The sequence below is a fragment of the Brachyhypopomus gauderio genome, chromosome 16, assembly GCF_052324685.1.
Source record: "Brachyhypopomus gauderio isolate BG-103 chromosome 16, BGAUD_0.2, whole genome shotgun sequence".
Lineage (NCBI taxonomy): Eukaryota > Metazoa > Chordata > Actinopteri > Gymnotiformes > Hypopomidae > Brachyhypopomus > Brachyhypopomus gauderio.
Genome location: NC_135226.1, coordinates 16,147,390 through 16,174,699, shown reverse-complemented (window position 1 = coordinate 16,174,699; position 27,310 = coordinate 16,147,390). Strand labels below are relative to the sequence as shown.

General features: G+C 47.0%; 1 protein-coding gene and 1 long non-coding RNA gene across 3 annotated transcripts; both read right to left on the bottom strand.

Annotated features, from left to right (window-relative positions):
• Positions 1-724: 724 nt before the first annotated feature.
• Positions 725-21,764, bottom strand: ssh2a (slingshot protein phosphatase 2a). Of its 2 annotated transcripts, XM_076975728.1 has the most exons (15): positions 21,612-21,764; positions 19,349-19,392; positions 8,143-8,255; positions 7,530-7,594; positions 7,306-7,427; positions 7,132-7,197; positions 6,959-7,024; positions 6,612-6,806; positions 5,052-5,145; positions 4,752-4,880; positions 4,610-4,656; positions 4,372-4,518; positions 4,091-4,291; positions 2,666-3,635; positions 725-2,439 (listed from the first exon to the last, which is right to left on the bottom strand). In XM_076975728.1, exons 1-15 carry the CDS (start codon positions 21,672-21,674, stop codon positions 1,141-1,143), a joined length of 3,621 nt encoding a protein of 1,206 aa, XP_076831843.1. In that variant the 5' UTR covers positions 21,675-21,764; the 3' UTR covers positions 725-1,140. The 2 variants fall into 2 exon arrangements, with proteins under 2 accessions (XP_076831843.1, XP_076831842.1); XM_076975727.1 differs by lacking the exons at positions 19,349-19,392; positions 21,612-21,764 and adding an exon at positions 12,854-13,387.
• Positions 21,765-23,506: 1,742 nt separating this feature from the next.
• LOC143477635 (uncharacterized) lies at positions 23,507-25,032 on the bottom strand. The gene is made up of 2 exons (XR_013121598.1): positions 24,764-25,032; positions 23,507-24,537 (listed from the first exon to the last, which is right to left on the bottom strand). It is a non-coding gene; the product is annotated as an uncharacterized LOC143477635 (long non-coding RNA).
• Positions 25,033-27,310: the final 2,278 nt, after the last annotated feature.

Sequence of the window (27,310 nt, the reverse complement as noted above, 5' to 3'; positions counted from 1 at the left end):
CTCAGACGCGGTCCGGGCGTTTAGCGCCACACTGCAGTTATAAATACACGCGTGACATGATGGCGAAGAACACACTCGACTCAGCAACTGTGGGCAGGATTTCAACGGCGCTCTCAAATTAAAGCTTTTAAAAGAGAGTTTGAATAAAAAAAAACCCCTTTAACTGAAGGCCATAAAAATGGGTGATATATTTTTGCAGAATTGTAACTTAATTCTCTTTCAGCTTTTAAGAAGTTATTTTATGGGCTGCTGCAATTAGTGTGTAGTCTATTAGATTAGATAGAGTTCAGGAGCACGCACATAAATACGCAAGGCCAAGGTCTAAGCAGTTGCTCTCAAATAAAGCCAGTTTTTAAGTACTTCTGATTTTAATGCTTGCACCTTTTTTTGGTAATTTGTGTCTCTGCGACTGAACTTGTGAAAAGAGGCAATAAAAGAAGCTGTCGCAGCTTAACTAAACTTTAACTGTTCAGCTCTAATGAACGCAGAGGGCGCAGTGATGTGTGGACGGAGCTGGAACAGAGCCGAACACGTCAGCACGTCAGTCACTCAGTTACGTCATTACGTCATCCACGCAGTTCCACTTGTGTCCACATGGTGTCACTATTTTCCACACTAGTAGAGAACAGGCTGTGGTGAAGCACTAAAAACATTCCTGCTTCTCCACTACTCAAAGTGACCGAAATGGCAGGAGATCAATGGAAAAAGATCTTCAACACTTGGCTAAAATGAATGCATTTATATTTATTTAATAGCCACAGGATAAAAAAATACACATCAAGTTTTTCTGGTTCTTCAGAAAAACAGGCCAGCACACACACTGTAACTTACAGACATACATACATACCGGCTACCTTTCACATCAGTGCAAAAAACAATTTTCAAATAAAACATAACTAAAAAAAAAAAAAAAAAAACAAAAAAAAAAATATTAAAAATGAAAAACAAGTAAAGTGCATGTTTTGAGAATCAGTCCCCTTCTTCATTTGATGTTTGAAAGCCTTTGAAAAAGGGCACTCATACTGTAGCTCACACATCAATACAGTAGCATACACTCACAGTTTTAGCTTGGGTTTGGACCTCACGGATCCAGACAGGCCAAACTCTGATTGGCTCCGTGTCTCCCCAGTTCAGTAAGGGTCACATTGTATTGTACAGAACAGTGGCGGTCTTTTTCTTGTCTGCTGCTTTGCGCGGCCGGCGTACAGGGTGCGACTTCGCGTGCTGCTGCCGTGTACAGCCGGCGACGGTGGGTGGAGCCGAGGCGTGTTCGGGTGGCCCCGCCCCACCTGCCTGCCTGCGCTGCGGGCATGAAAACGAGGCGTGGGCGGAGCCTTCGGTCCTGCTCATCTCCGGCGTGTGTGCGGGAGGCGGAGAGCTGGAGGGGCTCTGAGGTAGAACGCGCTGCTTCTTATGGGCGTCGTCGGGGCAGTGTGGGAGTGACGGGGTGTGGGAGGGCGGGGCCACGCCCCTGGCTGTAGGGTGCAAGTCCCATTCGTTCAGGTCGTGCATCGACAGCTCTAGTTGGTCCAGCTTGGCCAGGGAGGCGGAGCGCTTCATGAGGGAAGGCGGGGTGAGGCCGGCCTGCCTGATCCGTGCCTCGATCTCCATGGCCCGTTGCCACATGGTCGGCGCTCTGGGCTCGGCCCACACCTCTGGCCCCGCCCCGCCCCGCCCCCCGTCGATGTGGCCCGCCCCCCTGCCCGCTTCGCACAGGAAGGCCTGCAGCTCGCGCAGCGTCTCCTGGATCTTCCGCAGGTCCTCGTTGCTGCGGGCGGCCCGGCCGGGCGGCCTGGCCGGGTCGTCGGCGTCGCTCTCCAGCTCGGTCACGCCCTCCAGCCAGAGCAGAGAGGAGGAGGCGGAGCTTGGCTCCAGGCTGAGGTTGGCGGTGGGCGCCGAGGCACTGCCCTCGGGGCATGCGCAGAAGGACGGGTCCGGGATTATGCCCGAGTCGTCGTCGTCGTCAAACAGCCGGGCGTCCTCCCCGCCGTGCCCCTCCGTGACCTGGACGGGGTCAGAGTACGGCGGGTCTGCGGTGCCCCCTGGAGGAGTGGAACCGGGCGGCGGGCCGGGACTGTCCAGACAGGGCGAGGGGAGGGGGGAGCGAGAGGGGAGGGCCTCCTGCTCTTGCCGCAGTCGGAGCTCCAACTGCTCGGTGGCACGCCGCACCGACCCGGCGAGCCACTCGCAGGGAGGTGAGGGGGAGGGAGGGAGAGAGGGCTCCTCCTCTTCCTCCTCCCCCTGTTCTAGTAGCTGGAGCAAGGGGTGGTGCTGAGGACTCTGGGCCGGTGGTTGAGGGCAAGGGGGTGTGGCATGAGAAATGGACTCCAGTTCGGTTACCATGTGTCGCACGGACACACCATTGTCGTGATGTGGAGGGTGTGGCACAGTAGTGGTGGGAGCTTCACTAGCAGAGGAACTCTCTGGATGAGAGGAATGCTGAAAGAGTGAGATAAACCGATTACAGTGCTGCTACTACAGTCTAGACTATTCTAGTAGTATTAAATTAAGTCTGAATCACAGCTTTGATTTGCAAAATGTGGGGGAAAAAAAAATGGTCAATGTTACATGTAATTCTAAAAGCTTCCAGCAGGTGGCCGCATTGTATTGCAGTAATTCACTAAACCCGCCCAGTACGCAGTGCAGAGTGAAATAACGATCTTACCTCCTCGGCTGCCACCCCATCGCCCTCTTCTGGGCACGCGCTGGTGTTGCGGGAGTGCGCTGCATGCTCTGTAGCCGAGCGGCCGTGGCCGTCCTGGGCCAGACCCAGGAACTTCTCTCTGGCACTGAAGAAGTCGATGCTGTCCGTGCTGGGGTTGGAGGAGTTGGGGTTCGACGAGGAAGCCAAAACCGGCGCTGGCTCAACGCTACGGCTGCTCTCCGGGTCGCTGTCGGACGGACGTCCAAGCGCCGGGTCGACCTCTGAGGGAGTCGTGGCCATGGGCGTTCCTGGAGACGCTGAACTGATGGTGCCCACAGTGTCCAGGCACAGGGCCAGGCTCTGAGGCGCAGAGGACCCGGAGGTCTGATCAGGCATGTCCGGGGACAGCCCGACAGGGTCCGGTTTTGGCTGAAGCATGGGGTGACCTGACTCGGCGCAGGAATCCGAGGAAGGCCCCTCCGATGGAGGCTCTGGAGGCTGGGGGGGGAGGAGTGCGTCTGTAGCGTGGGAGGAGGAGGAGGAGGGAGGAGGAGGAGGCACGTGGGGCAAGGCCGGCGGGTGAGGGCGGGTGATGGGAACCGTCACGGCCACTTTTAAACCCCGGCTCTCCGCCATATTCTGCTCAGGCACCACCGTGGCCGCCCGAGGCCGCGGCAGGGGGAGCAGCGAGGGGTCCTCGCGCTCCTGCTCAGAACCGAGGCTTCCCTCCGAACCGGGCTCGTCCGGGGTGGCGGGGAGGTGCCCGGCGGGTCCGTCCCGCCCGTCCTCAGCTGCCCGGCGTGTCCCGTTGAGGGACTGCAGGCTGGCGGCAGCGAGCATGCTCTGGATAGACGGAGCGGCGCCGTTTTTGAGGTGGTTGTTGTGGGGGTCCGAGCGGCCCAGGGTGCGCGGGCTCTTGCACAGCGGCTCCTGCCGGTCCGACAGGTCGCTGTCCGAGTGGGAGCGCCACAGCTTGTTGTGTCTCTGTTTGCTGGGGGACGGGAAGACGCAGAGAATCAGGATAAACACCAGAGTTCTCCGACTCTGCATTCGTGTCATAGTAGACGTAGAAGCACCGAACGGGTTTTCAACAGATGAAACATCAACTCTTTTATCTCAGACAATAAGAGGAGTTCTCCCTGCATGTAAAGGGACAGAGTTTCACTGAACGTAGCAGAGACACTGGCAAAGAATGTGGCCCGGCAGCTCCGCCTCCGCCGTCATTCAAACTCGGTACGAAACTCGGAAACCCGACTCTTGCGTAATACGGAGTACGACTGTAAACCTGTACGCAAACAATCCGATGCTTTCCATGAGCGTACTGAAACCGTCACCTATTCTTAGTGCGTGCAGGTGAGTCAGGGTGTTCTCTGGTCTAAACCGCAGAGGCGTGCAGGCAGGTTGGCACGTCGTCGCGCTGGCGCGGGTGTGTGTGTGTGTGTGTACCTGGCCAGCAGGATGCCCTGGTACTCTTCCAGCTGCTTCATGAAGGAAGGGTTGGGCTTGGTGACGGCGCGGCGCTCTTTGACGTGCTCGAAGGCCCGGCCCAGGTCCCAGCCGTACTCCTTCATGGCGTAGGCGATCACGGTGGACGCCGAGCGGCTCACGCCCATCTTGCAGTGCACCAGGCACTTGACCCCAGCTTTCCTGCGGCACAACACAGCGCTCAGCACCACGGCACCGCACGTTCGGATACCTGCGTCCAGGCCGGTTCCCGTGGCTCTTACTTGGCTTTGGAGATGAACTTGTAGGTGTCGTTCCAGTACTCCAGCAGGTTGGTGGCCTCTTCGTCGTACACGCGGATGTTGTGGTATTCGAAGAGGCCGGGGAAGAAGTTGTCGATCTCGCGCGTCACGTTGAGGATGTAGCGCACTCTGCAGGACGCGGGACAAAATTAGCAATGAGTTCGCAGTCCTGGCCGGACGCACAGACTTGTTCTGGGTGCCCAAAAATAATTCCACTCACCCACTGTTCTGGAGTTCCTCCAGGTTGGACGCATTCCACTCCGAACCCTGTACAAAAGAGCAAAACTTCAGCTTGCTATGCTACGTTGGACAACCTGGGACTCAAATGCTGGACGGTTGGAGGAAACACGGGGGAGGCTCACCAGGAAGACGTGGTCGAAAATCTCCGTTGGGCTGTCCATCTGGCCCAGGATGACGATCATCTCATTGTCGATGAACTCTTTGAACTCCCGCAGGTTACACACCATCTGCATTTCCAGTTCCGTGCGGATCTGGGAGAGAAGAAGCGGACGATCTCGTCAGAGCAGAAGGACCAGACAGCAGTCAGATACTAGAACGACGCCCACAGTCTGATGCCGTGGTGCGACGTGGCGGTTCATGTGACGATTCACTGCTGCGACGAGCCTCTGAAAGCCGAGCTGTGGGAGCACGTCGGGGCGTACCTCTTTGGAGGTGACGTTCTCCAGGTCCTTCTGCATCATGATCTCTCTCAGCCGGGTCTTGATCAGCCGCTCCGTGCGCTCCCTCTCGGTCGGCCTGATCACGCAAACACAGAGCGGCACGGCACCGCTTTAAAAGAGGGTTTCGCCCATCACAGCCACCAAACAAATATAACGAATTTCAAGCAAACACAGGCACAGCCTTGACAGTAAGAGCAATGGAGTCCTTACAGAAGATCTAACTTGGATTTACCCAAGTCTCGTAATCAGTATTAAGGTAAAGCCTTCGGTGGCCACTTCTGTCTGGGGTCACTGAGCAGGAAGAGAGGCCCTCTGCAGATAGCGACAGCAACAGGAACCGTGGCTAAGGGCGTGCATTGCTCCCAAACCCCACGGGGATCTTTTTTATTATTGACAAAAAGAAAGAAAGAAAGAAAGGCGCTCAAATGTAGGTCAGCTCCCTCAACAGGTGTCTTTGTCCGTGAAAATTTGTTTATACAACTCTGGGCCAGAAAGCAGCCCCTCCCCACCCCACCCCCACCTTCCTGCTGCGGCTGGTGCGTGCGGAGACGCTCGAACAAGCGTCCGGGTGGAGGGCCGGGGAGCCGCTGGGGAGCGATGGCACGGCGGCCATTTCCCAGTTTCACGTCCGAACGCTGCACCTTTAAAAAGCTTGTAAGGGAAGACGGAGGCGGTGCAGGTTGGCTGGGACAAAGGCCGGTATTTCACCTTTGGCGGGGAGCCCAACAGGAGCCTGATTCATGTTCCCCAGGCGGCATTTGTTGGGCTCACAAGCGTACGAGCGTTTACCAGCTCCATCTTCCCCTATCTGGGAACATCTGCTGTGTATGCTGTTCCAGCACAAAACCCCCCCCCCCCCCCGATCTCCTGACCTCCTCCCCCTCAACGAAGGTCATTCGTACTGATCTGGTCTCTGAGACGAGGGTCTGGACCCATCTTGCTCATTTCTGGTCTGAACACCTGTCTCCGTCAGTCCCAGGGTCCGTCTACCTAACGTGTAATGCTTTTTCCATCCGTAAATCACACTGTCTCTGAGAGCAGTTATATAAAGTGCTGGCAGCAAAGGTGCCTTACAAAGATGAAACCACATGGGAAAACCTCCAGCCATGGGGGAACTCCCCCTCCTGACAGCAGCGTATATGAACGTCTGGGCCGTGCCCTACAAGCACTGCCACGTCGCACGACTTAAGAAACTTTGCCGAGGTGACTGAAGCTTTATCGGTCACCTTATGGGGTAAAAATAGCAGCACTGCAGCTCTCGATGGGTCACAGGATTATAAGATGATCATGAGATCTTTAGCTGTATGCCAAGCACATTCTCTGCTTTATTTGTTTGTGGTAGGGGGGGAGGGGGGAGGGGGGGTGTTTTGGGCATAGATCACACAGAGTGTCACATACACCCTCCTGACCAGTGGAGTGTAATGTTTGGTATTCATTAAACCAATGCCAATTGCCATGCTCCAGACATGCCTTTTTAGATCTAATAAGTATTACACACACACACACACACACACACACACACACACACACACACACACTCACACGTCGGTGAAGAGCACGGGCGAGTCGGCCCGGTGCGACTGCACATCTTGCATGGCGTTCCACTCGTTGACGCAGTGCTGCTCGGACGAGATGCGGCTCTGGTAGTAGGTGACCCACGTGAGGAACAGGCTGCCCGGGTAGTAGTTATAACCCCGCGCCAGCTCACACGCCTTGTGTAGGGACTGCAGGGCTGACCTAAGACAGACAGAGACAGACAGACAGAGAGACAGACAGAGAGAGGGAAAGGCATTAGAACCACTAAACAGGAAGGAGAAGGAACAAAGGTATAAAGAGAGAGAGAGATGAATGAATGGCGTGAGGACACCAAGATGGGGAGCAGAACTCACCACATGGCCTGGACAGAGACGGGTTTGAAGATGTGAACGCGGTTGGCCGTGGACACACTGAAGCCCCTGGGGGGACACACACACACACACACACAGAGAGGGAGATTCAGAGCCGCTACGCAGCAACCCGGGGCCACGCTGAGCGGAGGTGAGGTGGGGCGCGACCTCCTTACCCGTCTCCATCCAAATGGATCATGGTGTCACTCCACAGAGGCAGGACCAGCCCCACGGTGCACGGCCTGGGGAGGAGGAGAGAGCCACACGCAGCACGTGAGCGATCTGCTCACAAGGGCGCTGAAGGCAGCCGCCGGTGGGTGAAAGGGTGGGGTGGGGTGGGGGGGACTAACCGGTCTGGGCTGGTGAAGTCCAAGCCAAGAACCACGCTCTCCTCCGTGTCCTGCCTCCCATTGGTGGACACGACGACCATGTACCGTGTACACTGAGGATATGCACTCTCTAGACGCACGGCCTGAGAGAGAGAGAGCGAGAGAGAGAGAGAGTGTGTGTGAGTGTGTGTGAGTGAAACTTCTCTCTTTTCAGTAAGAGATGTGGGGTGGTGGGTGGTGTCTACCAGGCGGATGGTGTCCTCCGGCCGCAGCAGGGTAAACATGGTCTGCAGGTGTTGCTGGAGATCACCTACACGGACAACAAAAGGCTCATTAGTTACACATCTCATTCACAGACTTCTTTACTACACTCAGACACTCAAGACAGTTCCCCCATGTGGGTTACAGCTCAATAACTAATCTCCTTTCCCTTCTTAACACATGGAAAAGACACACTTCCCACTTTCGGTAATTATCCCCAAACAGAACTATTTTCCAGGTGCCCACTCTGCTGTCTCTCACACACACACACACACACACACACACACACACACACACACACACACACACACACACACACACAATCAATGCCCTTCAACTACAAGGACAAGCCTATGGAAAAGCTCTCCAAAATAGCCTGACCTATGCATTGGGTTCCAGCCCACAGATGCATTCCAGCCCTCACTGGGAGTTTGGCAGAGTAAGCACTTAGACCGCCTTACTGACCCGCCATTTCCACACTTACAACCACTATCTGAGAGGGACGATCGTAATGGGCGAGAGATATTTATCTGTACGGGTCTGTGCATGCGTTTGAGACAGAGTACAGCAAACTCAAACGCGCAAATGTTTTTATACCTGTGTGTTTGTTCCGCCGATGTGAGATACGGGACACTGTAGAGGGGGAGGAGCCATTTCCACGAGGTAAAAAGAGGGCGGCGCCTTTAACTGTGAGGAAATTCTCACTGATACTGAGAGAGAGAGAGAGAGAGAGAGAGAGAGAGAGAGAGAGAGAGAGAGAGAGAGAGAGAGAGAGAGAGAGAGAGAGAGAGAGAGAGAGAGAGAGAGAGAGAGAGAGAGAGAGAGAGAGAGAGAGACAGAGACAGAGACAGAGACAGAGACAGTTGAAACATTAAATCCTATGCAATAACAGCATCATCTATACCCTGCCAAGTTTTACAGTGTTATAGTAGCTCATTCACATGGTACTGTCTAGACACACACAGGTTCACTCTCTGTGGTACCACCCAGTAAAGCTGGACCGTACAGTAAGAACATACTGCAGGCCTCGACATCCCAGCAGGGACACATTTAATCACATTAGGCCCTGCGTATAATATCTCACATTTAAACCGTAGGGCAACTGACCAAGCCACAAGGGGACAGAGATAGCATGATACTGTTGAGAGAGAGAGTATCAGAATTTAAGGCACTGTACGTGTGTAAATAATACTTCTATTCCACCTCAATGACAGATGGCGAGGTGGACAGACGTAAGACCTACAGCAGCTTGTATTATTGAACCTGTATCCTGGCCAATGCTCCTGCGGCCTACCCAGCATGCTACTGACTCAACAGAAGCTCCTCGCCACCGACTAAAAGCACTTCAACCACTTCAAAAGGACCATGATTACACTGCGTGTTTGTGTGTGTGTGTGTGTGTGTGTGTGTACGCCCTCTACATCAGTCACACGCTCGTCTCTCGGGAGCTGCCGGCAGAAAGACTGCGGACATTAGCGGAAGGCAGGACGGCGGAAAAGCCAAACAAAAACACTTGAGCTCATTTCCCATAACCCACTCACCCCTGACCCAGCTGTTTCCTCCCTCTCACCCTCTCTTCTCTCTCTCACTCCATTCTCGCCTGGCCCCGCCCACCCTCGGCCTACATCTGGCTCTAATTAACGGCCGGCCTGAGAAACTGCGTACGCGGGGCGCTCTCGGAAATCACGTGAGCGCCGCAGATAGGAAGGGAGAGAGACAGATGGGCTCCGTCAGGACGCTATCTGTCGTATTTAACACACGATTGCCAAACAGAACAGGCGAACCGCAGAGTGCCGGTCAGGATTTAAGCAGCAGCGGCTGCCGTGGAGCTAAATACGCTTGGCTAAATATAGTGGAAATGGCCCAGTGAACGGACGCGCTACGCACGGGCTTCTACAGTTCGGACTACTGTACATCATCTGTCTGAAACCTGATGGGCCTCTAAAGGTCCCGTTGCACATGTGTTATACCGTGCAGCACTTAAAAACCACATATGCTTCAAGTAATGTAATCTAGTGTGTGGTGTATATATATATATATATATATATATATATATATATATATATATATATATATATATATATATATACACATACACACACACACACACATCTATACAAACACACACACCCTCCTTCTGGATTGTGCAAATTGCATGGTTGCGATTTTTATATTATACCAATTTGTTCTGCACACCTAACAGCCCAGAACACAGCTGGAGGCTCTCGTGGGCCATGCTACTGTTGCAGTGCTGGAAAACGGAGGAATGTTGTGTGCCATCATGGCATGGATGCTTTGCACAGCACGGCCGAGGTGCACAGTCCAGGAGAGCGGGCACCAGGAGAGCGGGCATCAGGACAGAGGGTTGTCGGGTTCACCAGCTGCTCCTCCAACCTGCTGGCATCTCATTCGCCCAGACATGCAAGGACAGTACACATTGAAGCATGCAGCGCTCATATGTCCAGGTTGGGGGGGGGTGTCAGACCCAGTGGATCAGAGAGGAAATAGCCTGCCTGCCAGCACTAGGAGGAAGAGGGCGTGACAGGAGGAGGGGCCATCGGCTGGAATCCCACGCTGGGCAGGACTTGTTAGGGCATGGACACGGCCATCACTATGTAAGGGGCCAAAGCACGCCAGTCGTCCACCCCTACGGCAGGGCGGGGAGATGCCTGACCCCCACCTGTCCCCTGCCCTTATTAGTCACACTGCCACTGGGGAGGAGATAAATATAGGTGCCTGCCTCGGCCTAAGCAAAGGCCTTAAGAGTTCAGGCCTCACAGATAGAGGCTCTGAGACAGCAAGACTGGCTGCATTCCGTCACCTTTTAAGATAAAGATTAGCGCTGAGCTTTATACACGGCCATATGCCCAGCTACTTCACCACCACAGACAGAAAAACAAGACACGCTATGGTTAGCATGGCATCGCACTAGCCATAACAAAGGGGGAAGAACACCTCTAACAACCTACAACGGGAATACATTTCAGCTCAGATTCCAAGTTTTTGATTTTATCTAAACTGACCAAGAGGCAGTTGAAGCCTCCTGTATCCCCATTGGTCCATCCAGCTGCCCAATCAAAAGCTTGCCCAGCTAGACACAGCTGGTGGCAGGAAGGAGGATTCAACTTTAAAGAAGAAGATGAGGATGATCAAAAGGTCACGTACAAAAGGAAGATATGATTGAGACAAGCCTGTCACAATAAACCCCCCCCCCCCACACACACACACACACACACACACACACACACACACACACACACACACACACACACACACTAACTCCAGCTGTCTTTACTGAATGAGTCGGGCAAAAAAAAATAAAAAAACCACCACTGACCAACGTCTACAGTAATGGGACAGTTAGATGTGATTTTGAGAAGCACAGTAGCGGAGGCTCAAATAATGATTAAATGATCATCTACTCACTGAGAGAACAATGTAACCAAACTGTGTGGCACGTAGCTGCACACACTTGGGGCCTAGATCGGACTTCCCAATATTGCTGCCAACGTAGCACACACCCTTAAGTTACCACATTTATATTGTTTCTACCTCTTCCAGGAAAAACAGAAACACGTGTGTGTGTGTGTGTGTGTGCGTGTCTGTGCCCGTGTGAGTGTGCCTACGTTTGTGTTTGTACTCAGAAGTGCAAGAGGAACAGGAGGGTCACAACACGCTTACTGAAATTTACGTTGTCACACTTCCTTGTTTGAAAAGCTGCTGAGGTTACCAGTTAAACATTAAAGATCTGCTACCAAAGCACACACTTCATAGCCTCAGTATAGAGTATCTATTTTTTCTGAATAGATTTTCACAGAACATGTTCAAAACTAATTTAAGGAACAGGGTTTAACCTGGCTGGGATTAACCCGACTTCATAACGCCTCAGATACGCATCACCATCAGTGTGTCTGACAGCAAAAGATTCAAGGCTCCGTAGAAATCAAATTTCCCACATCTGTTCCAGACTGTGGCGCATGTTTGATTGTTCATGCGTATATATTTACGTAGCTGAAAGCAATAAATAAGAGATTTAAATAAATTTGATATAGTTCAGGACTAAGTGTCTCAATGAACAGAAAATTGACTTGCAGACCATGAACATGAGCTGTGCTCTGAATTCTAAAAACACCGTAGCTATGTTCGGACATGTCCAATAGATCAACTCACTGTATCCCTAAATGAGTGTAACGTGATTAAAGTGAACTTTTAAAATGAGGCATCGGTGCCAGTTTAGCTTGTACACACAGCACAGTCAAATGATGCACATTGGTGAGCACCACCTAAGAGTGTTTGACGCTATACAGTCACCATGTTTTGGTCGACACCTCAGTGATATTACTATGGACGGCCTCATAGCACCAGGAAACAACAACGAACAGCATAGAAATCACAGTGACTTTAGTAAGACAGGCTTTCAGTGAGAAGGGATTCCCTCCCACAGGTATGTGGATCCAAACAGGGCATGAAATAACAAACAGAAACCTCAGGACATTTCCTACTGGTTCTCACCCAGAGCAACTGGATTCAGGGCTTTGGGGATCATTCCTCTGGACTTGTTCATGGTTGAAACAGACAGAATGTGTGGTGGAAATAAAGCCTGTCTGTGGTTCATTACTGGAAACAACTCTAGCTATACACATCACGTGCAAAACAATCCCAGAACATTTGTCTTCAGTTTTGGTGCGGTTACTTCCACAGTGTTTCCAAAATATTAACGATGTCAACATTAAACATGGAAGACACTCTTCTTGAAAACCTGCAAACATTTCATTAATTAACTTTAGATATTTAAACTTGTGATCAAGTTGCAGATTAAAGTTTACTGTCTAAATGGACAATGAACGCAAAAGGTAATTATACGCGACGTTACTCAACGACACCTTAGACTAGCAGGGGCTTTACATCGGTTACTTACAAGGGGGAGAGGACATATTCCCCCCTGTGACTCCATAAAAGGGTTGAATTTACGAGCAGCTACTCTAGGACAGGTAGGTGATTCACCTGTTACAGGTGGTACATTTCACAACACAGCACGCGCGTCACGTCCTGCTACGTCACACGTTTGACCAAAAAACCTCAAAATAAAGAAGAAGTTTCTCAATGTCATTTACTTATATGGAAACCGTATAAGGATTTACAGACAGTAAATCACAAATTCCCCTTACAGAAGTTGTACACTCCACCTTACTGGATTAAATATATGACTTGTGTAGATATGTCCGCGTTGTCAACTTTGTTGTCACAAACTTCAAGGATGCAGCACCCACGTTGGTGGGTTTCGCAAGTCTAATGGGTCGCCACTTACAGCTGATTGATCTGGTTCCGAGACACGACCGCGTCGTCCGTGAAGTACGGCGTGATCTTGGCGCCGCAGCAGGCGCACACGCCGCCGGGCGCAGGGCCCTCCGGGGCCGCCAGGCTCCCCAGGGTCATGGCGCTGGGGTGGCGCGGTCCAGCCGCTGGTTCTGGACGGATATCCTCAGAAAGACGCTCTCCCCACAGTCATGGTATATCCACGAAGGGTAAAAAATAAACGAACTAATAAAAAACTACGCGATAAATAAAGTATAAAATCACCCAGTCACGTACCTAACGATTTAAACGCATTAAAAGTGAATCCGTTTGTCGTCTAAATGATATCAAAATGGGTCGGTCTTAAAATATCCGGCTGGTTTAATCCCCTTTATACATTGACTGAGATGTGTTCCTGACCTAAAACTGGTCGCTGAAGAAACGAGAACCAGTTTAAAAAGTCTAAAAACGTAAATCGGCGTCTAGTTGGACGCGGCCAGGACCCAAACGAACCTGCGCGCACAGCTGCAGCTATGAGAGTGGAGCGCGGCGCACCGGCGCTTGAACACACCGGAGGAGGAGCCGCTGCTCACATGGGCCCCGGGCGCCTTCTGTTTAAGGTCCTACAGACTGCCCACATTTCAGGACATCTAGCAGCGACAGATGTTTCAAGGAACAGTTGAGCAAGTTTAGGCTATGCGTGGCTTCAATATGCAACGCAGTCACGAGAGTTGGAAAAAAACAAAATTTAGCACCCATGTCCGAAACCCAATGCAAGGGTTGTTTTAAATGTTTTAGAGCCCTTTAGAGACATGCTGCTGCCAACGGATTGATGAGCCAGTGGAGATTTACTTGCTGTTAAAATAAGTAAGTTTTTTCTTTCTGGTTTGTGTTTATACCAGCCATGAGTGAGAGTTTTTGCAAACAAGAAAGTTTGTTTATGCTGGTGGCCAAGGCCAAAGCCCCTGGTACTTCCAGACCACATTTGTAATAAATAAATAAACATGAATTAACTTATATGACTATAAACATATACAAAAATACAAACACGAAATATTGTGTTTGAAAATGATTTTGTTCTTTAAATAACCAAAAATAGGTTATTGATTTTGAACTGATTTTTTTTTTTGTCTGGGAATACCAGGAAAACAGCACATCAATGTTGATCACTGTTTACAAACACCTCGAATTACCCGTACTACAAAACATTCTTCAGCAGGTGAACATGATCTGTTGACAACAAGTACATTTTCAAACAAGCCAAGAAAAATATGATGAAACAAGTAACACCATCATGATATATCCTTTTCAGAACAATCGTGCCATGTACAATTACACCAAACAACGTCCCGAAAAAACAAACAAACAAAAAAAAAAATCGGTTTGCCACCAACAATTCTATTGCCATTTGAGTAAACAGAATGTATCTAGGGCACGAGTGCGTCAGTGCTAATGTACATCACCAACAGAGTGACAACATCCTGAAGCTACTCCCCCGGCAGAACAAACAGCCCGCCACGCCGCTCTGGAAACAGAAAGCTTCTCGTCAATCTACACCTCTACACTTCTCGTCAAATTGGTTAATTACAGTCACTCGCTTTCGTCATCATCTTAATCAGTACTTAATCCCCGGAAGAAAACTGAACTCCCCACTGCCCCTTCTTTAATGGGGATGCGGGGGGGGGGGTTCTGTTTCCGAAAACGGTTTCTGTCTTAATAGAGCGGGAGTCTTAATTAAACGATCTCCCAAGCGGTTGGAGACACGTAGCCATTATCTTGCGCCGTGGTCCGCGGTACTTCTAGGCATGCCATCTGCCTCTGATACAGGGGGGGGGACTGTGGGGGACGGGGGGGCCACCTTCCTTCTTTCACCTGCACATCAACACAGCTTCCCAGCAGGGCCTGCGTTGCGAGGGCGGCTGACGGAGCCCGGCGCTGCAGACGTGCAGCGGGGTGTCTGTGCAGTGGGTTGCATCATCGCCAGGGGGTAGAAACACAGTGCAAGACATTCCATTCCATCACCTGGCTGACCCGCGCGCATCACCTGCGGCCAAAAAACACCTTCTTCCATGTCGCACGTGGGCATTTGGGTTGCACAAGATGCAGCCTGATGTGTTTATATCCGACGTGACCCACCAAGACACCCCCCCCCCCCACCCTACACTTGGCTGGTAACCCGAGATGTGCTGTTGTCAGGTCATGTTTACAGAATGCTTCGCCCATGTTGCGCAATGCTTCTACGATTGCATGCGAGAGCCATGCAAAGGTCACAAACGCTTCCTAGATCCCGAATGCTCCCCAAATTACCCCCAGCACATGGCCGGCCTGCTCTGAGGGCCCAGCTGTTTCCTTTACTTGAAGCAGGAATTGTGAGTGTCACCTACTTTATAACAGCGCCATACAAAAACAGAAACCATCCTGGGCTTCTAGTCACTGCAATTAATGATTCAGTTAAATTTTTCGTTAGTTTGAAGCAGTTCTACTGCAGTTCAGAATACAACACTGGTGTTTTACAATATGGCTATAGCAGCACAAACTGAAAGGCAGGTAGGTGGAAGTGTATGACTACCTGCACGTACTGCAGTGTAGTAAATAGAGCAATTAAAAAAAACAAAAAAAACATGGGCTGAGTGCAGACCCCTCTTACTGTTACTTTAAAATACAGATATGGGTCATGTGAGAGTGGTAGAGCAGATCTGGATGGTTTAGCAATGAGTCCACAAACAGCACCTGCCAGGTGTGAGATCTAGGTGAACCCAGAGGAACTCAGGCATGATTCAGCTTGTTCTGGTTGCCTTACCCAGTACTGGAAGGAACAGTAGCTTAGTCTAAGCAACGCATCTCTGTCTCACACACACACACACATACACACACACACGTCTTGAAGAACCTGCTGAGCAACACGCAGCAAATATAGGCTAGAAGTCAGCTGACATATATTTCTCTGTTAACACTGGCTCCTTTCCTTTCAAACCAAGTCTGAGTGGCCCAGTTCAATGTTGTTTGATTTCCCCCCCCCCCGTCCTTTTTAGTGTTTCCCACTCCCTTCTCTCTCTCTCTCTCTCTCTCTCTCTCTCTCTCTCTCTCTCTCTCTCTCTCTCTCTCTCTCTCTCTCTCTCTCTCTCTCTCTCTCTCTCATATCAGCATCTGGCACAAGGCCAGGGAACACAGTTAATGAGTGTCGGGCAGTGCGGGACAGACTGAACGATCTTATAAAATGTACCACGATCGTCTCCGCGAGCCAGCAAACGTGAAACGTTTCAGAACGGTCACTGAGGGCCTGATGAGTCTCCTGACCTCTCCTGCAGGTGCATCTCTTCTCCTGTTCGGCTTGCGTTTTCTTTATGAGGGAAAGAACGCAATAATATGATAATATGCACCAGAAAATAAGCCATGCCATCACCCAATTTAATTTACTAATGTTTTATATATATATATATATATATATATATATATACACACAGTGTGCCGTTTCAAAAAAACTTGGCTATGTCTTACAATGTGCAAAATTTGTGCATGACTCATTAACACTTAAGTGCAACCATGGCACCAGTGAAACGATCTCTGAACACCTCATTTAGTAGGTCATCAGAAAGACCAGCTTATTTACTGTATACAGCATTTCAGCCCCCACAGGGGACTGTTTTAGCTGGCACAGCACTTTGTCATAGATCGTCAGCTCTCTACACGGTGCAAAAACACCCACAACAACAACAACAACTAAATAAATAAATAAAAATTATATATAAACACACTCACACAGCTACAAACTGCACTTTGCAAAGGACAAGTCAGCAGGTAACCTTCAACAAAAAAATACATCAGATACATAAAACCTGCAACCCCTGTTTATGTGTGTGCCTGCAAGCATGGTTGATGCGTGGTTTGACGTGGGGTAACGTTCTGGCTACCTGTCACATAAAGTGCTACATGATGGGCTGGGTGCCTACAGCGTGCACAAAGATGAAGCAGCACCAGCATTGGACTGTATCCCAAGGAAATGATATCATTCTCCTCGACCAAATTACCCAACGCTCCATATAATAGAGTCCACATGTGCGGCTGCAGCCGAACGCCAAGTGGCGGATTGCACCGCGTGACCCGATCTGTTGTTGTGTTGGACACCGCAGCACGAAAGGTCACGGAAGCCTACGGTCAAAGAAGCCCTTCCGGGTCGTCCGCTGTCACGGCATGAAAATGAGCAGATAGCATGCAGTCACTCTGCACTCCAGAGACCCGTTTACACCCGCTTGTTTCATGAGACTGGTACGCGGATTGCACCCTGATAAGACTTTGACGAGGCGCATTTGCACTTGGTAGTCAAAAGCGCCTACGGTTAGTCTGCTTGAAATCTAATTGCGATGAAGTGCGTAATATTCAAATCGGCTCACATGCGAGTACCGACCGCACGAGTTCTTCCCGTTTCCCACATTTTGCTGCTATGCAAATGATGGTTGCTCCCTCGACAAATCGAACATTTTGAATGATGTCCTGCGTTTGTTTTAAACTCGGAGAAAGCCGTCTGCTCCTGCAGTCGATGTTAATGAGAAAACGGCCTATTTATACGGCAGTGTCCCTGGTCGCAAGTGTAGCAAATGCTACTAGACTCCACAGATTGTAGAGAAGTGAATGAAGAGTGGTGGAAGGGTGTGGAGTTAGTGGACCTCCAGTCCTGGATCACACGTGTTTGTACTGTACGGCACAGGCTTCTGGTTCCTCAACAGGACTTCAAGAGACAGATGTGTTTACCATAACGACTGACAAAGTGCATCTCACACCACCTCTGTGAAGTGCTTTGAACAAATCAGTTTTAAATGCAACTTGGAACATCTGTGTGTGAATGACCTTTATCCAGATAAAATCCTGATGCATGAAGATAACTGGGAAAATATAGTCTTAGTCTATGATTGAGCAATTTCTAGATTTTCTAGATTATTTCTTCATCTAGTGATCTAGGCTTTTCTACTGGTTGACTATGCAGGTTCCTAGAAGAAATGATAAGAATTTGAAAGGAATCTTCCCTTAGAAGTTCATGTGATATAGGTCTCAGAACATGATACGAGATATTGCTGAACGAGATATTGCTGAAGCGCCTGTCAGATCAACACTAGAAACATTGCTAAGTAAAACGGAGTTTACGTCTACACTGACGTGCTGCGGTCTTGTAAACACAAGCACAAACAGCTCACTTGCATCCAGTGTTTGATAATAATGCAAATGGTGCCCTAATTTGTCAGCCGCTGGTACACACAGCGCACACTGCATGTAAACAATGCCCTTATCCTCTCTCACCCTCTCTGCTATTACGTGACCTCAAAGTATTATTTTTTACCATTTATTGTCTCATTTTCTTTCTGCCTAAAGGACAAGTATCGTTTTGTAGTGCTTTAGTGCAATTTGCATCTGACAAATATTAGAGGTCTCAAGGAGGACCCACTCAATCAAGAATGTCTTCTGATTAAACTAGAAAAAAAGGAACAAAAAAAAAGAACTAAAATGCCCCTATACCCATGCAGATGATAACAAAACTCTAGTAAATGTTTTACAGGGACTTTACAGGGATTGTGTGGGTCTTAATAATGCAAGCAATACAATGACGTGAATGTAACTGCCTTCATGCTCACCATTTCCCTGATGAACATAACAAATGGCATGAAATAACACAACCCCACTTGGCATACTGTAATGATCACAGGAAGTGATGCCCGTGGTTAGGACGTCAACAACACTCCTGGGCAAGCTAAGCGCCCATTTGTGCAGCCAACAGCCTCATTTTTTCCCAGACTGAAGAAAGCCGTACAGGTGCACAATGTGTTCGGGAGAAAGCACCCGCTACTAAGTTTGGTGGACAGAATCCAACAGGGGAGGAAGAAGAGTTTGCCCTTCGTCCCCTGCAGTGAAAGTGTGTGGTGGCGTTCTCTTCTGTCCTCCTGAGCATGGATGCCAGTGGAACTGCTGGGAATCTCAGTTGTGTGGCATGAGGAACAGCACTCTGACTTTTTGTTAGCAGAGCTACACTGCAGCACACAAAGGAGCTTTAAAAAAAAAAAACTTAAATGTACAATTCTTCTGAACATTTTATCCAAACTACTGTAAACCAAACCCATGACTGAACACAGCGTGGAGTCTTAGCGTCCTTCATTCAGGCAAAAATCACACGGCTCCTCACAGTGGCTGATGTGAGTACTGCACCTCTCTCACTGGACAATATGCCCATGAAGCAAGTTGCAAATAAATCAGCAACAGAAAAAGCAAAAGGATTCAATGATTGTTTCAATAACTACAGCAATGATCTTAAAAAGATTATATAAAATCTGCACAGAGGGAACACAGACAAGTGTTCATGTCATCAGCAGGTCCTACCCTCTACATAGAGGAAGTCATATAATATTCTTTTTTTTGTCTTATTTTTTAATTATTTGTGGATTGCTACACTATGGAAGAGGAGTTACAGACTAATTACACGGTGGCAGTGACAAGATGAAGGGAATAAATACGGACGTCCTACCTCCTGGGCTGAGAATGTCGATCATCATCTCCACTCCCTGCCTCCTGCAGAGACAGACAGACAAGGAGGAAGGAATGAAGGAACAAAGGACAGAAGGAAAGGAAGACATGGACGACAGGAAGAAAGAAAGAACACAAATATGAACAGAGATTCCGTCTCAAACCATTCACAACAGCCACCGTTACACAGGGAAATAAACAACACTCAGATACGAAACATACCGAAAGTTTAATGGTCAATAAAAAAACATAATGAAATATTTTTAGAACAGTTAAGCATAACATAAATAATGACCGAAATAAGCCACTGGATGGATGCCCATTAGTTCCAAGGCCGTCAACACTGTTTCCAGCAACAATTTCCCAGAAGGCCTCTCATCCACTTACTGTTTCACACCCCACCCATCTTCAGAGGGCAGTAAAACCAAACAACTGCCTACTGGCCACTCACTCCCATAAGCTCCGTCCTTCATCCTGGCCTTCAACTCTTTTCTGCAACTCAAATTAAACCTGAACCCAACAAATCTCTGCCAGGAGAGGCTAAAGGCAGCGAATTAAAACGCTGCCAGCTTCAACTGCTGAACATGCTCAGAGTGGCTCTAATCCACTGCAGTTACCACCTCCGACAGGGACACATGCACTGGACCAGGGAGGACAGGAGGCACTGCGAGATGTGCCAAACGCATTGCACAAACTCTGGGCTGCAGCACTGACATTTCCATGGCAAGTGGCAGGCCCATACACAATGCAAAATGCTGCTCACCCAAGCACAAAATATATAGAACAGACTTAACCTTTCCCCCATTTATAATGTTTTTTTTTTATCATTTCAGTAACTGCTTGATACATTTGTACAAAATGCTCAAATCAGCACAAAATACATGCCAGGAGCTCCAAGACACCCAATACAGTGTTGATCATCTTCAATGTGCGCTCCACCCTACATAGCGCACCTTCTGTGTTATGGAAATACAGAGAAAGGGAGGTCAGTGAGGACTTTCTCCAGAAAACGCTCGAGGCATCTCACAAGATGACTCGCATGTACTCTGCACAGGAGTCACATGATGGGCAGCTGCAGGCATCACGTACACAGGGGTGGGGTGGGGTGGGGTGGGGGGGGGTAATCAGCCAACCCACATAACCTGATTTTCTTTTATTTGGCTGGAGCCAGTCCTTGCATCCTTACACTAATGCAGAACAGGTTTTCCTGACGCAGGACCAGTTACCTCGAAGTAGTATCAAGCATCAATTCTCAATGAACTCAAGTCCACCTGTCCCATAATTTCACCTGCACTGCCCATAAATATGAACTTGGTGGAGGAGAGGAACTGTAGGGAGTTTGTGATGAAACGGTGACTGCTGCATTACTGGACATTAGATCCAGCCTCCAATCTCACAAGTGGAATGATACACTACCGGAATACTCATGCACTGACTCGTATCACAATAAAAGGTTTAGGAAGAACAACTTTCTGATTTTACAATGTGGTGGTTTTCATTTCACAAAACCACCTGTAGAGTACAGAGGTGATTTCAGTAGCACAGGGAAGGCAGCTCTAGGTTGAAAACGAAATCTAAAAATAAGTTAGTGGTTGAACAGTTCCAATCCATCTTCATAAACAAATCACAGGACAATTAGCAATTTTGATTTGACTCATTAATTTTGGCAAACGCAGAACCTCTGAAAACAAGCTGGCCAGTTTAGCTCAGACAACTCACTTTTGGCTGCTTATCTAAACCAACCCAGCTAGTTGGCTGTGCAGCTTTGTGTGTCAACTTGCTAGCCTAAGTAACATTAAACCATTAGAAGACCTAGTTGACATCCTCAAAGCAGCAAAACATGCCTATCTATGTAGTTTCGTGTAGGGTGAACACAGGTCTGTTGTGTAAAACGTTACAAGTACAAGACTGTAATCCCAAGATAATCTCACTAACGTTAGCCCAGACTACCGACAAGGGCGAGCCGCTGCTGGCTAGCTAGCAGGCGAACGTGTAACCCACTTTGAGCTGATATTATTTTATATACAAGGAGGACGAAGCAGAAATATATATATTTATTATCGTCTTGCTATCGACAGGTGACCCTGCATATCCGTTACACTGAAGACTAACCAGCTGGTTGACTAGTCAGGTTATAATGAGCATCACAACTGGGGAAGCTAACCGTGCTGACGCATGCGCACACGCGGGGAGCGCCGTAAGATTATTTCATAACTGGCGAGCAACTGCGGAGTATTTAGAGAACTAGCTGGCTTACAACTTACCGACGCACTCGGACTGGAGCTAGTACTGGGAGTTGGTGACCGTTGCACGGTGACCAGCGCCATTCAAAGTCCAGGAAGTGACAGCAGCAAAGAGACTGACATAATTTGAATGGCAAGGCAGAGGAAGATATGCACCGCTTGCGGGGTCTATTTCATTTAGGAGCTAATGCGCATGCGTCACAGTCCCAGCCAGCGGTCAGACCAAACGTCCTGCATACAGATGCAAAATCATCGAGATTGAAGTGGCTCAATAAATCTGTAAAAAAAAATTTGGTCATGACACAAACATAAAATATAACCATAGACTATAAAGACATGAAGTGTCCTTCATTTGTTGTTATTTTAAACATACAAAGGAACAGTGAGTCGTATCGTACTCACTAAAATGATAATGTTATATAGGCTGCACAAATTATACTACACAATAGCTAAAAGAAAATGGCCTGGTAGTTAGAGCTGTTTATATGCGGAGTAGGTATCAGGGCTGTAAAACTGAACTTGTCGAATCTGTCCGTCCATCCATGGTGTACATCAGAAAAGTGGAAGAGCAAAAAAAAGTCTTGCATGCAGAAAATACAAATGGCATATAATCCTAAAATGTTATTTCATGTTTTCATTTTTTGTTTAGTGTTTCCTATAAATTTTTCAAGAAAATGATGAGTGATATGTTAAATTAATTTTCTAATCTATTATTGGTTTCCATTTGACCATCTGTAAAAATTTTATCTCTAGACAAAATAATCAGTTACATTTTTTTTAAATGCATAATAAATTGGTAAAGAGTATATAATCACATTTACATTTTACATTTACAGCATTTAGCAAACACTCTTATCCAGAGCGACTTACAAAGTGCTTTGCATCTGATCACAGAATCACAGCTGGCTGATCAAAATCCTGACTGGTCTTATGTGTCTGTCTGTAGGATTTCTTTGTAAACCTAAGCTTTAAAAATACTAATTGTAACTGAATCAGAACCACAAAAAAACTGGACTATGCATTAAATTATTTAACACAGATTATTTGGGACACAGATTATCAGATCCCTGGGCCTCAATACAGCCCATTCCCCCATTTTATCCCAGGGAGTTGACATTTTAAAAATATTTAAGAGAAAACTAATGCAGCAAAGCAAATACCAATCTGGTACATCAACTAAACAGATCCAAAAATTGAAAAAAAAAAATGAACCATATGAATGCCTACAGCACAATGCTTTGGGTCTGATGGTTGTTTTTGTTCTATGAGCAGTGAATGATCTACTCCCTTCTCCACCTCCTCCACCTTTATGTCAGAATTGCTTACAAGACTTTATTTTTGCTTTTTTGTTTACCAAAAATATAGCCGTTTGGCTTTCCTTTTGACACGTTACAGACCTTTTAGGTTGGACTCCACAGGAAAGGCCCACGTGCTCTGATTTTAAAGCTTATGAATTGGCATTGGTTTATGTCTCACATCTCCTTAATTCTGTTCTGTTTTAATGTAGAGAATTATCACAAACAATTGGGCTAATGACTATATGACTATAACTTGCATATACTGTGTTACAGTGGATTCTCCAAAATTCATGAGATATCAGATATCTGATATCAGATACAATAGAATGTATCTAAATTGCTATTCATGGGAAATGTATTTGTAATGCCATTTTATTTAAAGTTTAAAGTTGATGGTCTGTACAGTAATATCATGATCACTCTGTTTTTCTGCATGAAAAAACAACAGTGATTAATGTTTACATCTACAGTGTGATTTCATTGTTTATAAATGTATACCTATATTTAGGCACAGAGTTGATGAATGTTTGTCTATTACTGACCATATCTATGTCTTGTTGTGTACAGATTAGCTGGCAGGGTGAAAGGAGGTCAGATTAGCCAGGATTACCATGGATGTAGCAGTGGCTGTTAGTTTATTGATATAACAGGCAATATGATTTAGGCAGTCTTTAAACACTGATCTTATTTGAGAACAGTGACCTCTAGTACGAAAATATCCATGACAAAGTCTGTACAAATATAATCCATAAAAGGTTCAAATGGCCTTAAACAATAAGGTTTCAACTAAATAAGCGTAACTTGTTTATTTGAAGCTTGACAAGCAAGATTTTACACAAATTGATCACAGAAATTTAATTAATATTCTATAATTATGTTATTATTACTACAGCTAGATGGTAACACATTCAACATAATGAGCAGTCATATAGGTCAACAGAAGGCACTATACTGACCTCGACGCCCAGGAAATGATACTTGTGACAATATAGCATAACCGTATCTGTGTGAAATGTATTGCATCACTAGAAGCTCCAGATCTACGCTGCCTTTATAATGGTATTGATGTAATAGACTGTATGGGGGCTATAAACGGACACAAATAGAACCAGTGAAAACCTCAAACGGACCATCATAGTGGCTCTGTGCCTCATTGTAAAGACGTCTAGCCCCCTCTGCTGATCTGAAGAGTAACTACATCTATAACAGGCTTCGCAGCGCTGAATGGCTTGAGATTGCTAGGGCCTGAAATGTAAAAAAATAAAAAATAAATCAATGCTGAACTGTGCATTAACTCTACCAGATATTCGTAATGCAAGATAAATTCAGTTTTGTCAAAAAAAATCTGTCCTTGTCCTATTTTAATGAACTTTAGAACATCAACACTGGAAATATCGAACGCTTCCATTTTTTCCTTGATATGAAATCTGTCCATATTTTTGAACACTGGCCTGCTTGAATGTCCTAGACTGGGACACCAGAGTTTGATGGGACACGTCAGAGATGTCCAAGTGTGTTGTCTGTGAGGGAGAGGAGCTCCCCGTCCCCGCGTCTCCTCCAGCAACGTCTCGCGCCCGGCGGCATGTAGACAACCGTTGCAATAATTACAGTCAGAAAAACGAGGAGCAAACTCACTGCCGTCGTCAGACCTGTATAAGAGACGTATATAAAAAAGTTAAACCACACCGTAGAGAGTTATACACAAATTAAGTCATTTCACATAACTGGGAAACTAGTTTTACGTGAACTGAGTTTTTTTGTGATCTAGACTGCATTTCCGGCACAAATAGGCCTACAGTCCGTGAGAACAGCCACAGCATTATTTCATATTCGACAAAAAACCTCAAGTCCAACATATAGCGTAATCTCTGTTACCTGGTTGTTGTCGACCTATTACGCTTTCTTTCGGGAACCAGTCCATAACTTCCACAGGAAGACACGAATCACAAGTTCATCCAAATCGTCGGAACTCCGGAGGCCACGTGACTCAACTTTAATGGCATTCGGGTATATTGGAGAACTACAGGGTTTATGTTGTTTCGATCGTTTTATATGAGTCTCAATGGGCTTATTTTAAAGTAGTACTGAAAATAAAACATCTTAATAGATTTTGTGGAATCGCCTATTGGCAAGTACGTGCCATGCAGTTCCTTTTTAGCAGACAGATGGCAATACTAACCAGATTATTACACTATTAACCAGATTACTCTTACGACTCTGGCAGGAACGGTTACTTGAAAGATTAACATGTAACCATGATATTATCATGAATACTAAAATGAAAAAAACAATTTTTTGAGTCTGAAAGTGGGAAAAATGTCTGCATATTTTAGGCATTTATGAATTTGGTGTAATTTATAAGGGATATTTAGGTTGCTATTTAGTCTTCTTTCAACGTAATTCGAAGATGTAAATTCGCACTTAAGAAAATGTCAGAATGTCGATGAGTCGTGAGTGGTCTGGAATTAACAATAAGGGTAAATTGAAGTCTGAAGAAAGAGCGGTTGAAGTGTGTGTGTGTGTGTGTGTGTGTGTGTGTGTGTGTGTGTGTGTGTGTGTGTGTGTGTGTGTGTGGAGATAAGCAGGTATTCTTAGGGTGCAAAATGAGTTTAGTAAGCAGCAGGCTGGCATGGCGAAACCTAGTTTGCAGTGATAAAAGCCACGGACGAGGGAGGAATGAAAGGTTTCATTTCCTGTTTCCACAAGTTGACATATCGCTGCGATCAGAGGCTCTGCCAGGCAGAATGATTGACAGAGGAGAGGGAAATGGTAGAATCAAAGACAGGTGAAGAAACCAGGCCATGTGAGATGGAAATGCAGCCACGTTTGGAAATGTAAAGGACCTGTGCACATAAACTGAAGTGAGAGCAAGGCCTGCATCCTTCAATAGAATATATAAAAGTATATGAAACAAGAATTTTCACAGAGCATCCCTGATAAGACCGCAGAACGATAATAGCCATTTGTAAATGAAGTTCACTGTGCTGATGAGCACAGCATTCAAATGTTGTGGCAGTTATAAGAATGAGTTTTCCTCCTCTTGTTTATTTTTTACTTTCTTGAGTTAACAGCAAAAAAAAAAAAAAAAAGAAAAGGAGAGAAATAATTTGTAGCAGTCTTCAGATGAAGACAGATACAGCGAGGTAGGGGTAGGGAGACGGGGACTAGGGGGTGTGTAGTGCAGTGTTTAATATAGATCCTCCATCAAGATAAGACAGACAGAAAAACAGGAGGATCCCATCAGGAGGCGAGCAGGGCTCATAGGAAATTGCCTCAAAGGAAAGCATAGAGAGAGAGAGAGAGAGAGAGAGAGAGAGAGAATGGCAGGCATGTTATGGACACACCGATTTCAATCCCATTATCACATAACATGCATCTATTGTGCCTTTATTCCAGCACAGAACTCTTGTCTGCATCACTCATTGGTGCATTTCATGAGCATCCTCAGAGCCCAAGGTGCATTTTGAGATGCAGACATGCGGAACAGGAGCCATGGAAGAGGCCTTGTGCATGACTTGGTGGGACTGTTGTCACTGTAAATCAGCAGAGTGTGTATCTGTTTTCACGGGGACCACTGCACTACCTGTTTGTTTTGTGCTGCAGATGCAGTGGATGGATTCAGTGCTGAGAACAGAGAGCCAGTTCTACAACTCGTGTTTGCACCATCGCTGTCGTGGGAGGCATGAACACTGTCAAAGCTCTATAATCTAAGATCAACTCCAAGGGCACTTCTGTCCAGCTGGGCTGAATTCAGTGAATTGTGGCTCCATGGGGACATAGTCCTGCCACATTTATAAAAGGTAAGTGCTATACACTGTATGAGGAGTCATGCAATTACTGGCCCAAAACAACAGGGGCTAAAGCACAAAACCTGAACATTATTCAAACTTGGAAGGGTCCTTTAGTGGTTTCATCACAGTGGTCAGACCACTATTAACCAGAATATCCCAGTTGGTTAATGTTCTGAAAGGATATTAACATATGACTCTGGAACATAATACGACAGCAGACTATTGCGTTATTTCTCTTCGCAGAATTCACAGTTGAATTTTGTTCTCAGAAAATGGTCAAGGAATATAACATACTCCAAACACCCTTTAGAGAACCTTGGGTATGAGATCATTGTAAGGTGTGGAGTCTGCTCTAATTAGACCAGAATCTCCCCATCTGTGAATAAGACATTTCTTAACATGTCTGTGTCACTTTCTCACAAACTGACTCTCAGAAACTTTTTAATTTAAATTAATTTGTTGAATTAATGGTGACACTGATGGAATGTAGATGAGGATTCAGGGGTGGAGACCTCTCTGAATATTCACAGCTGTTTAAATCTGCATATGATGTCCTCCTGATACATACATAGATTTGCTAAAGTATGCACTTCTGCTCACAGTAGTGTGTAATATAGACGTTCACTATTTG

What these genes read in the sequence shown, in the direction of transcription:
- ssh2a (XM_076975727.1), bottom strand. Translation starts at nt 12,981, where the DNA reads ATGACCCTGGGGAGCCTGGCGGCCCCGGAGGGCCCTGCGCCCGGCGGC. An exon ending in TCGGCGGAACAAACACACAG is followed by an intron (nt 7,595 to 8,142) that starts GTATAAAAACAT and finishes TTGTCCGTGTAG; the next exon opens with GTGATCTCCAGCAACACCTG. An exon ending in ATGGGGTGGCAGCCGAGGAG is followed by an intron (nt 2,440 to 2,665) that starts GTAAGATCGTTA and finishes TCACTCTTTCAG; the next exon opens with CATTCCTCTCATCCAGAGAG.